The sequence below is a fragment of the Crocodylus siamensis genome, chromosome 14, assembly GCF_052110815.1.
Source record: "Crocodylus siamensis isolate JL-2025a chromosome 14, ASM5211081v1, whole genome shotgun sequence".
Classification (NCBI taxonomy): Eukaryota; Metazoa; Chordata; order Crocodylia; family Crocodylidae; genus Crocodylus; species Crocodylus siamensis.
Window position 1 is genome coordinate 11,378,752 of NC_143408.1, and position 16,473 is coordinate 11,395,224.

At 48.0% G+C, this 16,473-nt stretch overlaps 1 protein-coding gene across 1 annotated transcript in view; it reads right to left on the reverse strand.

The window, feature by feature from the left end:
- Positions 1 to 16,473, reverse strand: part of LMNB2 (lamin B2) — a 60,527-nt gene that overhangs the window by 7,131 nt on the left and 36,923 nt on the right. Inside the window, exons 10-11 of the mRNA XM_090026812.1 lie at positions 14,831 to 14,950; positions 10,225 to 10,329 (exon numbers count right to left, since the gene is read on the reverse strand). Of these exons, the coding sequence (XP_089882938.1) occupies positions 10,225 to 10,329; positions 14,831 to 14,950 (225 nt within the window). The remainder of the gene's footprint in view (positions 1 to 10,224; positions 10,330 to 14,830; positions 14,951 to 16,473) is intronic.

A 16,473-nucleotide genomic window follows, 5' to 3' on the forward strand; every position in this document is an offset into this window, starting at 1 on the left:
CTACGTGTGCTAGGGTACGGACAGATAAAACATTTGTAAGACCCCCAAGTGCCTCTAAACTCTAAAGCAGCGGCGGGCAATTATTTCAGGCAGAGGGCTGCTTACTGAGTTTTGGCATGCCATCGAGGGCCACATGACAGGCAGCCAGGGGCAGATGATTATTAATTTTCTTAATTTTTAGGGGCCCCCACGAGCCAGACAGAACAGCCTGGCAGACTGCATCTGGCCCACGGGCTGCATTCCCCCCCCGCTCTAAAGCATTCTAAAATATGAGGGTACAGACAACACGGAGATGAAACGCTATGTATTAACTTGAACCATATAAAAATGATCCCAGATAAAACAGAAACAACTATAAAGCATTCCCTTGTGAAACACAGCACGTACGGCATGTGCTCCAGCACAGAATGAGGAGTCGGTCAGTCTACTGACATCCCATAGTGCTCTGGCATCTCCCTCCCCAGCTTACCTCATGTGACCCATTTGCAACTCGCTTTTACTTCACTGTCCTGGGACATAGGCCTGGGTCCCGTATGTCACCTCCTCATTTTCAAAGTTAGGTGCGTTGGCAGGCAGTGGCAACAACCAGGACCACTACCCCATAAACTTGGCTTATGAGCGCAGGATGCTCTCAAGCACCTACTCATCCACTATATCACGCTACCTGAAAAAACACAACCGCCACCATAACACTACACAGCACAACATCAACCGAGCAGAGGTTCTGGATCTTCTCCCCACTGGGGCTAAGAGACCTAAAGGTTCCTTAGGAAAAGCCACTGCAATCAGACCGTGTATGAGCACATTATGGCTGAGATGGTAGCTCAGAGCCACAACTGGGAACAATACCAGTTCTGGGCAAGAGGAAAGATCCTGAAGGCATGGAACAAGGTCTTTTGACACTAACCGTGTTTCAGGTACCTGGCAGGTAACACACCTACGCTACAAGGAACTCTCAAAGATTTCTGCAGAAGACAAGTCCATCAACCTTTGTGCTTCACTGTCTCTTCCTCCCTCCCCGGCAGTGGCCAAGAGGCAAAAACCGCAGCATTAACTCTTGGCCACTCAGTGGAGGTTGGAGGCACATGGCAAAAAGAGTGAGATTAAAGGCGCTATGAACTTCCACTGCAATTCAGGTAGGTCCCTATTTATAACATGGACCCAAAGAACCACAGTAAGGCCCAAAGCCACATCCTAGCTGAAGTGTAGTCCCAGGAAGGTCAATAGTATTTTGGGGACTCCCTTCTCTTACTTAGGACTGACAAACATTTACCAGCCCTTAGGTCAGGACGGCTCAGATAGCACCAACCTGAGGGAGGACCCGACCAACCAAACATCCTGTGAGCATCTCACCCTGCTGCCCTGCTAGCAACAAAACTAGCCCTCCTGCCGTTGTTCCAACATACCACCTGTATGCAGGTAAGGTAGGAACCTGCCTGCTGGTTCCTGCAGGAAGGGGGGCTTTCCTCCCCAAGGAGCTTCTCAGCCAACCCTACCAAATAAAGAACAGTTTTGGCACAAGGTGCACACAGAAACCCCCACAAAAATCAAACCCTTTTGTCTGTTTCAGGCATTAGGAGGGAGTCTTTGGCGCAATGTGATTAGCTTCCTACTTGCAAACTGCTCCCTCAGTATTTGCATCCTTTATGGTCTCTCCCCTGGGGTTTTAAACTCCCAGTGGGACACTCCATCATCCAAATGCCCTGTAGCTGGGCTCTCTCAAAAAGAGACCGACTTTCCCTTTCAAAGGGACCTACACCCCTTTTACACAACCCCGACATCCACACCCTCCTCCTGCCACCTTCTCTCCTGACTACACTCTGTCCTTGTCTTAATGCCCAAAGCCCAGCCACCTGAAGGAAATGCCTATGATACCAGATTAAAAACAGGATTAGACAAATTCTTGGAGGAAAGGTAGCTACCCAAGCAATACCGGACCTATACACCCCTGGCCCCACCCCTGACAAGGCCAGGCCTGTGAACCTCCACCACCTGAGCCCTTGTAGTTGGGCCATGGCTTCTCACCACACAGTCACAGAAATCAGTCACCTCCTGAAACAGGCAGCTTCCCTTTACCCTTTGCCATCTCCTGCCCCTACCTTCCAGCCTACATCCTTTCATTCCTAAACCTTTCCCCAGATGTTTCAGCCATAGCTAGAGCAGGCCAAGCCATCTGGGCAAATCCAGCTACAACCTCTTGTGGTTGGAGAACCAGAGGAAGCGCAGTGCCAGAACCTTTATGGATGCTGCAGCACATCACCAGAAAGGCTGATCTGACTGTGAACTTTACCACACCAAAGTTGGTTGGTGACAGAACGGCAGCCAATGGGAGTTGTCATCTTCCAGGTGACAACTGCTGGCTTGCCTCTTGAGAGAGGAGGCCAGCTTAGTGCAGATCTCTAAAATGCAACTCATCCTGAAGTTCTGCCACTATTGCTCATGGCCCCAGGTTCCCAGAATTATCCATTCCTACCAGTCACTGCTCGTGTATCTTGCCAGAAGCAGTACAGTGTGAAGGTGGTCCCAGAGAAGGATGTCCCTGCCAGTGTCCTTATTTTTCCCATATCTAGCATGCAGCTATCAGACACACAAGGCATGTAGTACAGCTTGAGGTGGCACCTTCTGACTACCAGGGTCATGGAATTTAGTAGCCATGCCAGGTCAGATGGTAGACAAACTGGTAGAGGACACAAAATTATGTAAAAATGGATGAAGACTTGCCACCCTGACCAGGGCCAGTACCTTGCACTTCAAAAAAAAAACAACAAAAAAAACAAAAAAACCCACAAAAAAACAAAAACAAAAACAAAAAAACCCCCAAAAAACTGGAGAGCAAGGAGACAGTATGAGGCCATTCTGTGCTCCTGCTGTGATGGTGATGTACATGAAACCAACCCACCTTGCAAAGGAAGGGTATGGCATCCATTTGTCAGTGAGTGGTGGTGGATATTGTAACTATTCTACTGATTGGTGGTGCATTTTCTCTTACGGCTGTAGAGACCAACGTTAGACTTGCAGGTCCTGCCATAGTGGTCACAGGTGTACATGGCATTAGGGGCTGACGTACCAACAGGCTGTTTCCTTTGGTCATGTTTCTCTTGTAATTTAAGTGGCCATTTGTCGTTGTGATGTTGGACTCCATGATTGAGAAGGGAGCACCACTTTGTGCCATTTCCTGCTAAGGCCTCCCAAAGGTTTGGGTCGATTCCAAAAGCCTCCGTACCCCGCTCCCAGATGTCTCTGAAGTACAATTCTGGGAGCCTTACTCTTCTCTCCCCACCTGTAATTTGCCCATGCAGGAGGTCCTTCGGGATGCTCCCATGTTCCATCTTGCAAAGATGGGCAAGCCAGCGTAGGCACCGCTCTTTGAGTAGTGCAGTGATGTTTGGCAGGTCAGCTTTAGTGACGACCTGTGTTGGCAATTCTGTCTTGCCACTTGATGTCAAGAATGTGCCATAAACAGCATAGGTGGAAGCTGTTCAACTTCTTTTCTTGATAAGCATATGCTGACTGTGTCTCACTGCTATACATAAGGACATCAATGACACAGGGTTTGTACCGAAGCAGTTTAGTTTTGATTGTGAGTTTTGTATTGTTCCAGACTCATTTGGAGAGCTTACTGAAAGTGGTAGCTGCCTTTCCACTGTGCACATTTAGCATTCATCCAGGGATAGGATGTCACTTGCTGTGGATGCGAGGCAGCAGAACTTATTCACTGCCTCGAGAGGTGTGTTGTCAAGGCTGATAAATGGTGACTGGTGAACACCCTGTCCTAGGACCAGTCTTTTTGATGCTGATGGCTAGAGCAAACATCCTGCAAGCCTGGGAGCGGTGATTCACGAGTATTTGTAGTTGGGTTTTTTCATGGGCGGGGAGTGCAGCATCGTTAGCAAAAAGGGGCTCCCTAATAAATATGTGCCATACTTTTGTTTTGGCCTTTAGACGTGATAGACTGTAGAGTCTGTCATCTGATCTTGTGTATATGACTTCCTCAAAACCATCAAAAGCGTAGTGCAGCAGCATAGAAAAAAAGACCTCAAGGAGCGTGGATGCTAGAACCCAACACTGCAAAGGCAGGAAGCACTGAGCAAAAACTCAGAGATCACAGAATCGTAGAAAATTAAGACTGGAAGGGATCTCACGAGGTCATCTAGTCCAACCCCCTGCTCAAAGCAGGACCATCCCCAACTAGATCATCCCAGCCAAGACTTTTGTCTAGCTGGGACTTAAAAACCTCCAAGGATAGGAGATTCACAACATCTCTGGGTAACCTATTCCAGTGTTTTACTACCCTCCTAATGAGAAAGTTGTCTGTCATATCTAACCTTAGGCTCCCTTGCTGCAACTTAAAACCATTAATAAAGCGACCAAAACACTGGCGTGCATCCATAGATGCTTCTCGAGCAAATCCCGGGACGTCATTCTCCCCTTGTACTCGGCCTTGGTGAGGCCGCAGCTGGAGCACTGCGTCCAGTTTTTGGCTCCACAATTCAAAAAGGATGTGGAGAAGCTTGAGAGAGTCCAGAGGAGAGCCACGCGCATGATCAGAGGTCAGGAAAACAGATCTTACGATGACAGGCTGAGAGCCATGGGACTCTTTAGCCTGGAAAAGCGCAGGCTCAGGGGTGATCTGATGGCCACCTATAAGTTTATCAGGGGTGACCACCAGGATCTGGAGGAATGTCTGTTCACCAGAGCGCCCCAAGGGATGACGAGGTCGAACGGTCACAAACTCCTGCAAGACCGTTTCAGGCTGGACATAAGGAAGAATTTCTTTACTGTCCGAGCCCCCAAGGTCTGGAACAGTCTGCCAGCGGAGGTGGTTCAAGCACCTACATTGAACACCTTCAAGAGTAAATTGGATGCTTATCTTGCTGGGATCCTATGACCGCAGCTGACTTCCTGCCCTTTGGGCAGGGGCTGGACTCGATGATCTCCCGAGGTCCATGTTAAATTGCTCCATGTTATCTGCTGCCACTGAGAACCACCCTTCAAGTAGTCTAAGGCTACTATTAAATCCCCTCCCAGTCTTCTCTTCTCCAGAATAAATAAGCCCAGTTCTGTCAGCCTCTCCTCAGAAGTCATGGGCTCCAATTCCCTAACCATGTTTGGACTCTCTCCAGTTTGTCCACATCCTTTCTGTAGCGGGGGGCCCAAAATTGGACACAGTATTCTAGATGTGGCCTTACCAGTGCAGAATAGGAGGGGAAGAATTACTTCCCTTGATCTACTGGCAACACTCCTACAAATGCAGCCCAGTGTATTATTAGCATTCTAAACAAGGGCACACCGTTGGCTCGTATTCAGCTTATTGTTCACTGTAACCCCCAGGTCTTTTTTTGCAGAGCTGCTGCTTAGCCAGTCGGTCCCCAGCCTGTACTGGTGGTTGGGATTGTTCCATCCTAAGCGCAGGACTTTGCATTTCTCCTTATTGGTCCAATCCTCCAATTCGTCTCTCTGAATCCTAGTCCCACCCCCTCCAGTGTATCTACAACTCCCCACAGCTTGGTGTCATCTGCAAACTTGCCGAGGGTGCACTCCATCCCATCTTCCAAGTCATCAATGGAGATATTGAACAAAACTAGCCCCAGGACCGACTCCAAGACGCTTGATACTGGCTGACAACTAGACATCTAGCCATTTGGCTACCATGTGAGCCCAACAATCCAGCCAGTTTTCTATCCACCTAACAGTCCATTCTTCCAAACCATACTTCCTTAGCTTGCTGGCAAGAATGTCAAAAGTGTTGATAAAGTCAAGGTATAAATATCCATAAGACTAGAGGTGCACCAATACATTGGTCCATACCGTTATCAGCGTCAATAAAAGGAAAATTGATGTTAATTGCCGATTGGCTTTTTTTGGCTGATGTAGCCAATAACATCACTGATAAATGCTGTGTGCAGCCGCAGCATGCATGTGGCCAGCCCAGCAGCATCCAGCTGATAAGTCTGTTGGGGATGGGGCAGGCAGAATGAGGTCCTTGCAGTGAGGGAGTGGGGCTGGGGCTGCCCAGCCAGGGCAGGGCATGGGATGGGATGGGATGGCTCATTAACAGCTGGCCATCAGCATTGACCCAAAAAATCTTTATCAGTGCAACACTATATAGGACTCTATGGACACTCACCTGTCCTTAGAAACATTCGAAGGATTGTAGTCAGGAGGCATGATAGGATACCTGCTCACCAGCCCTCCAGCTGTAGAGCACCTCAACATTAGGAAATTCCTTAGCTGGGGGTGGGGACGGGGGGGACACAGACTATACTTTGTAGTTACTGAAGCACTCCCAAAAGTGCTTTAAATTAAAGTTGGGATTTGAAACACTTAACACACGTGATTGTCCATACCCTTATGAGCATGGTCATAAAGGATGATCCTGAAAGAGGGTACAGACAATACTACTGGGTCAAATGTCTTCTTAGGTTGTGCTAGAACACAGTTTTAGCAGACCTCCCTGCTGTTAACCTTAAATCCTTTCTTCCTTGATGTCATTTTCATATCTGGTAATCTTCAAAAGTGTTTTTTCCCCTCCAAATACATGAAGTATGTGATAAAATTACATTCCTCCCAATGAAACTTCACCCAAATACTCAGCACAGGGCTACAGACTGACACCATACTTCTGCAAGCACAAAACACAACAAAAAAAAAGCATACCAAAGCTGAATTGCACTCAAAATTGCACTGAATCAGCTCATGGGGTTAACTGAGAAAAGCTGCCAATGACCACTGACTGAATATGAACAACTGACAAGAGTTTACAGTAGTTTTAAAGTGTCTTCTGATTTAACTTACACAAAGTATCCATCCTCCCTCCATTCTACTGGCTGTTAGCAAATCATTGATAGCCATATGAAAATAAATAAATAAATAATCAAGGGAATGTTAAATGGAGAAGTTAACGGGAACAGCCAAGTTCGCTTACTGTGTAGCATTTATATCCTCTAAGTCAGGGTTTCTCAACCCATAGGTCACAAGCCACAAGTGGGTTGCAAGAATATATGACAGGGTCGTGAACAAAACAAACTTTAAAAATGGATTCTTCTTTAAAGGAGAAAAATACAGGAAATTGTTGCTTTTACCTTGCAGCTTGACAAAGTTCCAGCCTGCAAGGGGTTGCTTGGGGCCCCCAATGCCCCACACACATCCCACCCTGTCCCACACATTGGGAGCTGGGGTCTAGGGGCAGCAGGCCCTCCATCTAATCCAGGAGGTGCACAGCTTGTTGGACCTGGTGCTGGCCACAGGTGACAACCTGGTGAGGGGGCTGTGGGTGCTCAACCATCTAGGCGACAGTGGTCATCACCTGCTGGAATTCACCATCCAGCGCAAGGTGGCCAAGGCCTTAGCAAGGCAGCAGCCCTAGATTTCAGGAGGGCAGACTTCAATGAGCTAAAGGAAAACAGTCGGGGAAGCACTGAGGTCCCAGAGGGGAGGGGAGCCAGGTGTCCAAGAAGAGTGGTCTCTCCTTAAGGAGAGAATCCTCCAAACCCAAAGGGAGGTAATCCCAACACGGATCAAAGGGGGCAGGAGGGTGCAAAAAAGCCCCCATGGCTCACCAAAAGCATCCAGGAATGTCTCCTAGCTAAAAAGGAGGCGCACAGCCAATGGAAGGGAGGAGCCATCCCCAGGGAGGATTATACCGCAGTTGCTAGGGGCTGCAGGGAGGTGGTCAGGAAGGCCAAGGCGGGGATGGAACTGGGACTAGTTTCCCGGACCAAGGACAACAAGAAGTCCTTTTTTAAATACACAGGAGGCAAAAAGAAGGTTCCAGGTAACGTGGGGCCCCTGCAGGACACGCTAGGAAATCTGGTCATCACACAAGACAACAAACCTAACATATTTAACGATTTCTTTGCCTCCACTTTCCTGAGCAGGGACCGGAACAGCCCCCACCCCTCTCTGGGCTCCCCTCAGACCCCAGGGGAGGTGCACCTAGGCCAAGGGTTAGTGAGGAACTAGTTAGGGAACTTCTGGAGGGACTGGATGTATTCAAATCAGCTGATCCGGATGATCTCCACCCTTGAGTACTGAGGGAATTGGCTGTGGTCATTGCAGGACCCCTGGCACGGCTTTACGAGCACTTGTGGTCCTCTGGTATAGTGCCAGGGGACTGAAGAGGGCCAACGTAGTTCCCATCTTCAAGAAGGGGAGGAAGGAGGACCCAGGCAACTATAGGCCAGTTAGACTTACCTCAATCCTGGGTAAGCTTTTTGAGATAATTATTCTGGTGCATATCCACAAGGGGCCAGCAGGGGAGATTATGCTTAGGGGCAACTAACACGGGTTCATTAGAGGCAGGTCCTGCCAGACCAACCTGGTGGTCTTCTACGACCAGGTCACCAAATCCTTAGATGCAGGGGTAGCAGCGGACATAAACTTCCTGGACTTTCAGAAGGCCTTCGACACTGTCTCTCACCCCATTCTCATTAAGAAACTGGGGGAATGTGGTGTTGACACCTACACAGTCAAATGGGTCGCCAAGTGGCTGGAGGGCCGCACCCAGACAGCAGTAGTGGATGGGTCATTTTCGACCTGGAGTGATGTAGACAGTGGGGTTCCCCAGGGCCCGGCCCTCGGGCCCACACTGTTCAACATCATCAGTGACTTGGACAAGGGGGTAAATAGCACCCTGTTCAAATTTGCTGATGACACTAAGATGTGGGGGGGATGTGGGCGCACTAGAAGGAAGGAATAGGCTGCAATTGGACCTAGACAGGTTACAGGGGTGGGCAGATCAGAAAAGGATGGGATTCAACGCCGACAAGTGCAAGGTGCTGCACCTGGGGAGGAAGAACCAGCACCATACCTACAGGCTGGGGAACTCCCTTCTTGTCAGTACAGAGGCAGAAAAGGATCTCGGAGTCGTCATTGATGCCAAGATGAACATGGGCTGGCAGTGTGGGGATGCAGTCAGGAAGGCCAACCCTACCTTGTCATGCATCCACAGGTGCATCTCGAGCAGGTCCAAGGAGGTGATCCTCCCCCTCTATGCGGCACTGGTCAGGCCGCAGTTGGAGTACTGCGTCCAGTTCTGGGTGCGGCACTTCAAGAGGGATGTGGACAGCATGGAGAGGGTCTAGAGGAAGGCCACTCACATGATGAGGGGACAACAGGGCAGGCCCTACGAGGACAGGCTATAGGACCTGAACCTGTTCAGCCTCCACAAGAGAAGGCTGAGGGGGGATCTAGTGGCCTGTTACAAACTAGTCAGAGGAGACCAGCAGGCATTGTGGGAGTCCCTGTTCCCCCAAGCACTGCCAGGAGTGACCAGGAATAACGGTCACAAGCTGGCAGAGGGTAGATTTAGGTTAGATATCGGAGGCTCTACTTCACTGTCAGGGCGGCTAGGATCTGGAACCAACTTCCAAGAGAAGTGGTGCTGGCTCCTACCCTGGGGGTCCTCAAGAGGAGGCTAAGTGAACACCTTGCTGGGGTCATTTGACCCCAGTACTCTTTCCTGCCATGGCAGGGGGTCAGACGCGATGATCTGCTCAGGTGCCTTCTGACCCCAGTAACTGAAACTAGGTCAGGAGTGAGGGGCACTGGGTTGAGACTGGCCACTGACATTTACAAATGGGTCCTGGTACAAAAAAAAGGTTGCGAACCACTGCTGTAAGTACTCATTACCAAACTGTAGCTACAATAATGGGAATAATACTACCTCTTTCCCTTATTTCTCAGAATACCCTCTTTGTGTATTGGAGAAGGATGCTGACCAACACCAGAACTGGTTCTGCAGCAGAGAGGCCAGAATAAGTGGGGATCATTCCTTAGCTCTCAATTCATATAGTTGCTAAATAGCAGGATAGGTATACAGGAAGGGAAAGGGAGGGTTGTAATATGGAGCTTAAAAACTTATCTATACTCAACAGGATATCTTCTCTAAAATATCCCATTGGTGCAAATTCATTTTCTGTGGGAAGATGTCACACAGTCCCTCACATCCTGACTTGACAGTCACCTGAGCTCTCGTGGAGTCCGACAGGATCCGTTCATTCCTGAAGTGAGGAGCACAAGAGTATGCGCTGTACTCATTGTAGGGATTTTCTCAGGGGGTTACAGAATTCACTCTTTGCCAAGTCCTTTACAGGTTCCCATTGGAAAACAGGGAATAGCAGGTTTACAGTCTGCAAAGACTGATGGAAGACTCATATTTCCAATCCACTGTCACAAGATGAGAACCGGGAGGGAAGTATAAGTATCTGGTTCACAGCTTATTACCTGTTGGTGAAAAAGATCTTCCTCTCCAAACTCTGCTTCATCCTCCTTCTCCTCCTCATTCACACGTGCCACTATTGATTTTGTGACGCTTCTTACTGCAACCTCCTAGACACAGGGGCAGATAAAGATATATTTGGTATACTGTTCCTTATTTCTGCGGGTTCACTGTGCCATCAAAATGCACCACAGAACTCTGGAGTATCAAAGCAACTGACCATATATTTGACCCACTAACCCTGGTTTTGTGAAACTAGAGCCTGGACAGAGGTTTGTAAAATAAATAAAGTCTTTTCTTTGTTTTCAGTCCTACTTGATTTTAGACTTTATTCTCTCCAGCCCCCCCAGGGCTGATATTCCTTATCTTCACAGTCTTTGTACATTTTTATAAAAAAACAAAACAAATAGACAGGCCCAACTTAAAGCTGTCTAATGAAAGACTGTGGAATGCACTAAAACATTTTACATTAGTGAACAATTATGCGTCATTAAGAAACCAGATTTCCACTCTTAGACAATGTCAACTATTTGGAACAATTTTCAGTTAGATACTGAAAGCTTCAGGAGTCAGGATATTTCCTTTCATTTTTAAAATTTCTTTGAAGCAGAATTAGGTATTAAAAACAGTAGCATTCTGTACAAGGACACATTTCTAGAATAGTGGGTAAGAAATTGATTAGCATATCTGTGGCAAATCTCCCCTGGCACAAATTTATAAGTAGATAGACTGTCAAATTTTAGGGTGTGAAGAGACTTTTTTTTTCCTAAGCTAATAATCTAATAAATGTGCTCCACTTCAATACTGAGCTAGTTCACTTTCTGTTTGTGTGTCCTGTGCTGCTGTTCCTGCACAGTTTCATAGTAGCTAGAGTCGGAAGGGACCTAGGTAGATCATCTAGTCCGACCCCCTGCCTTGGCAGGAAAGAGCACCGGGGTCAGATGACCCCGGCAAGGTGCTCATCTAACTTCCTTTTAAAAATCCCCAGGCTAGGAGCCTGCACCACTTCCCCTGGAAGCCGGTTCCAGGCCCTAGCCGCCCTGACTGTGAAGTAGCGCCTCCTAATATCTAATCTAAACCTACCCTCTGCCAGCTTGTGACCGTTATTCCTGGTCACTCCTGGCAGCGCACAGGGGAACAGGGACTCCCCCAATACCTGCTGATCCCCCCCGACCAGTTTGTAGCAGGCCACAAGGTCCCCCCTTAACCTTCTCTTGTGGAGGCTAAACAGGTTCAGGTCCCGTAGCCTCTCCTCATAAGGCCTGCCCTGCTGACCCCTGATCATATGAGTGGCCCTCCTCTGGACTCTTTCCATATCGTCCATGTCCCTCTTGAAGTGTGGCGCCCAGAACTGGACGCAGTACTCCAGCTGCAGCCTGACCAGTGCCGCATAGAGGGGGAGGATCACCTCCCTGGACCTGCTCGAGATGCATCTGTGGATGCATGACAGGGTACGGTTGGCCTTCTTGACTGCCTCCCCACACTGCTGGCCCATGTTCATCGTGGAGTCAATGACGACTCCAAGATCTTTTTCCGTCTCCGTGCCGGCAAGAGGGGAGTTCCCCAACCTGTAAGTGTGGTGCCGGTTCTTCCTCCCCATGTGCAACACCTTGCACTTATCAGTGTTAAACCCCATCCTATTCTCATCCGCCCACCGTTGCAACCTGTCAAGATCAGCTTGTAGCCTATTGCACCCTTCTAGTGCGCCCACATCCCCCCACATCTTAGTGTCATCAGCAAACTTGAACAGGGTGCTTTCTACCCCCTCATCCAAGTCACTGATGAAGATGTTGAACAGTGCGGGCCCGAGGACCGAGCCCTGCGGAACCCCACTGCCCACGTCCTTCCAGGTCGAGAAGAACCCATCCACTACCACCCTCTGGGTGCGGCCCTCCAACCAGTTGGCGACCCATTTGACTGTGTGGGCATCGACACCACAGTCTCCCAGCTTTTTGATGAGGACAGGGTGAGAGACAGTGTCAAAAGCCTTCCGGAAGTCCAGAAAGACTACATCCACAGCGACCCCTGCGTCTAGTGATTTGGTGACCTGATCGTAAAAGGCCACCAGGTTGGTCTGACAAGACCTGCCACTGATGAATCCATGTTGGTTGCCCCTGAGCATGCATTCCCCCGCAAGGCCCTCCTGGATGTGTGCCAGGATAATTTTTTCAAAGAGCTTACCCGGGATTGAGGTCAGACTAACTGGCCTGTAATTTCCCGGGTCCTCTTTTTTTCCCTTTTTGAAGATAGGGACCACATTGGCCCTCTTCCAGTCCTCCGGCACCTCACCAGTTCCTGTAGAACCCTAGGGTGAAGATCGTCCGGACCAGCGGACTTGAACACGTCCAGCCTCTCCAGAAGTACCCTAACTCACTCCTCGCTAACCCCTGGCCCAGGCGTGTCTCTCCCGGGGCCCGAGGGGGGCCCAGCAGGGAAGTGGCTGAACTGGTCCCTACTTAGGAAGACAGAGGCAAAGAAATCGTTAAATATGTTAGCTTTGTCATCTGGCATGACGACTAAGTTGCCCATCGTGTCCTGCAGGGGCCCCACATTACCCGGGACCCTCTTTTTACCCCCTATGTATTTGAAGAAGGACTTCTTATTGTCCTTAATCCGGGAAGCTAGTCCTATCTCCATCTCTGCCTTGGCCTTCCTGACTGCCCCCCTACATCCTCGGGCGACTGTAACATAGTCCTTCTTGGTGATGACCCCATCCCTCCATTGGGTGTATGCCTCCCTTTTAGCAAGGAGACATTCCCGGATGCTCCTAGTGAGCCATGGGGGTTTATGTGCCCTCCTGCTCCCTTTGACCCTTGTTGGGATTACATCCCTTTGGGCATGGAGGATCGTCTCCTTAAGGAGCAACCACTCACCTTGGACATCTGGCTCCCTTCCCCTCTGGGTCCTCAGCGCTTCCCCAACGATCCTCCTTAGCTTGTTGAAGTCAGCCCTCCTAAAGTCTAGGGCTGTTGCCTTGCTGCAGCCCTTTGCCACCTTACGCTGGATGGTGAATTCCAGCAAGCGATGATCACTGTCTCCCAGGTGGCCCATCACCCGCAGGCCCCTCACCAGGTCATCACCCGTGGCCAGCACCAGGTCCAACAAGGCGTCTCCCCTGGTGGGGCTGTGCACCTCCTGGGTTAGATGGAGGTCCTGCACTCTGGCTAAGAACCGACGTGAGCGATCAGTCTTGGCTGACTGCTCTTCCCAGCAGATGTCTGGGAAGTTCAGGTCCCCCATGATGACCACATCCTTAGCCCTCACTGCCTCTGTGAGCTGACCTAAGAATTCCTGGTCGAGCTCTTCTCCCTGGTTGGGAGGTCTATAGTAGACTCCCACCGTTAAGTCTCTATCCCCTGGACTGCCTTTTACTCTAACCCAGAGCACCTCAGGAGTGCCCCACCCCACCCCCTTGCTAATTGACGAGGAAGTATATTCCTCCTTGATGTAGAGTGATTTCATAATTAGAAAAAAGGTAGCATGAACACTGATGAAAAGCTGATAGGTTTCATTTTCCTATTCCTAAACAACTACTGCAGCAATGCATATTATGAATAGCCAAAATAAAATCGTCCCTTGCAATTTTTTCTATAGGGACTTTTTTTTGTTGTTTTTTTAAGTAGTAATGGGATGATTTAGGACAAATGAAAAAACCACTAATATGCAACAAATGTAAACTCCCAATACAGTTTCAGTATTTAAACAGATATCACTACATCCTTACACCATCTTTTATCTAGCATCCCAAAATATGCCAGGTACCATACTTACTCACATACCATCTCCCCCCCAATCAGCATTCCAAAATTGGGGTCTCAGTCATAAGACTCAATCTCCTCACTTCACTGAAACAGAAGCATGCAGATACTGTGCTTTAATGGTTGCTAAGATGTCTGCTACTGCTTGCTTCTGGACCAGCAAGCAAAAAGAGCTGAGCATGCTAGTTTGTGCCTGAAGGAACGATCAAGCTGGCTCAAGGGAAGTGAGCTGCTGCATATAGACTATGACGACTTGATGAGGCTTGTGGTGTGGAAACAACACTTGATTTACAGTGAAGAAATAACAGTCTTGCTACTGCCATTACAAGGAGCTGGGGCCTAGGCTCAATGCTATCCTGCCATATCAAGAAGCTCCTACTGCCTCACGCGAACAGTCTCTTAGGAAGCCAAGCTTTCTGGACATACTAGTTAGCCATGGCTCTAAACAGATTTTTTTTTCTTAAACATTCTGCCTTCCAAAAAAAAAGAAAAAAAAAAAAGTGTGTTATTTAGGGGCAAGTGCTTTCCAAGAAAAAAAAAATGGTATTTTCAACCTTTCTTGGAATATCCAGACTGTTTTCATGTCCTTCTCTGCTGGAAATGTATACTCAAATTGAAGCAAATTCTCTCCCCTCATGAATGTTTTCTAAAAGCTCTACACAGATTATCAGTCCTTTGAACACATTTCCTTAAACGCTGTATAATTATATATAATACTTAAACAATTAAATACTAAAAACTTGATATTGCTTTGTTACAGAAGACAGCCATGGAAAAAACAAAAACATTTTGTCAAAATATGCAAAAGGATTTGGATGGGTAACAACATATTTGTCCAAGAGACGAAACCTACCTCTCCATCAGAGTTTACTAGGTATGTACGGATGTTTCCTCCAGTGCCCCAGCTGCTCTGATTTTTCCACACAAGGACAGAAGGAGGGCTATGAGCCACACCTGCATCTGCAGCCCAGATCTAAAGAGACAAAAATTCTATAATCAATGCCTGTACTTTTCTTCTTGTATAAGAAGGGATGCCTAATTCTGTACTTTTTTTTCCAACACCCACTTGACCATTTCCATTTCTCAAGGATAGTGAAGTAGGTAAAACTACCCGAAGAAGAACATTCTTTGCCACTTACAAGTTAGCAGCTGAAAATTAAGAGCAACCATGGTTAAAGGGAAGAGGAAAGACTAACATATCAAGCACCACTTTGTTTCTGCATGCAGCATTTTTTCTTTTATTTTGTCTGGGTTCTACTATGGCAGCAAATGTACCAAGATTAAGAATGTTTCTAAAGCATGGTAGCAACACATCGTGGCAAGGCCATCTCCAAGCATACTATGACCACTAGCTTCAAACCCATGAAAACATGCCAGTGCAGCAGTCAAGACTGGAAGAAAAAACAGGGCAAGGCATATACTGGTATTGACTGGATTCATTTTAGAGACAGGAGTAAACATCAAGAGAATCACCAAGAAAATGTAAAAGGTTGCTTTTAAGTCATTCAACAAGCATTGGACTCCCAAATCTGCACGACCAGGAAGAACCCCCTGTGACTGACTAACAGCTGCCATGCACTACTCAAGACGCACGTGGCACAGTGACTGGGCAGCCAAGATGATGCTGGAAGATCACACAAGTCTGCCAGAAAGGAATAAAAGACAGTGAAGCGTGACCTTCAGTGGTGCCCTCTCATCCAGCACCCGACCTGCTGAGACAGAAGAACAAGCAGGTGACCCCCTTCTGGAGAAGGCATCACCTTGGAGGAAGCTGACCATCGACAGCAGACTCCAGCACCCAAGACAGATATAAAACCAACATCGGTGCTACATTACTATTGCACAGCAATTGTGTGTGTGCATGTGCACTAAGGTGACCAGTACCTATCACAACCCCCCAGAATTTGCATTCATAATTTTATTAAAACTTCACATCCCATCTAATAAACTAGAACTTATGATAATCCTGCGAGTTAGTCCTTTGTAGCCAAAACTGACAATAGCAATTGCTACAAGTCAGAAGGCCATGCATATCAAATCCTAACCAGCTTTAAAAGGGCCATTTTTCCCCAAGTGCTTTCCCTTAAGCTATAAAATAAAATGAATGGTGGCAAAGTCAGATATTCAAGGACCATAAAGTCATCCCTTATCAGCAATGCTTGGCAATCTGAAATTCTGAATTGGAGGCTGGACAATTTTATTTCCAGAGATCAAGGTAACTGGGTTCTCTATCCTTTGGGACCAACCTAGCATAGCTGGGCTTTTTCCATTTGCTGCCACTATAAACAAGGCTGGGAGGGACAGGAATATAAAAGGACAGCATCTTGAGAGGGGGAGGGGAGGAGATATTTTATATGACCCACCCATCTGCTTAACTGGGGGATAGAGGGTCACTATTTCAAAACAGCCATGCAAGAAAGGAAGAAAAAGACTGCAAACACCAATAGGCCAAAACACTTAAGGAATAAAATGCAGCCATAGCAGAGCACAAGCACT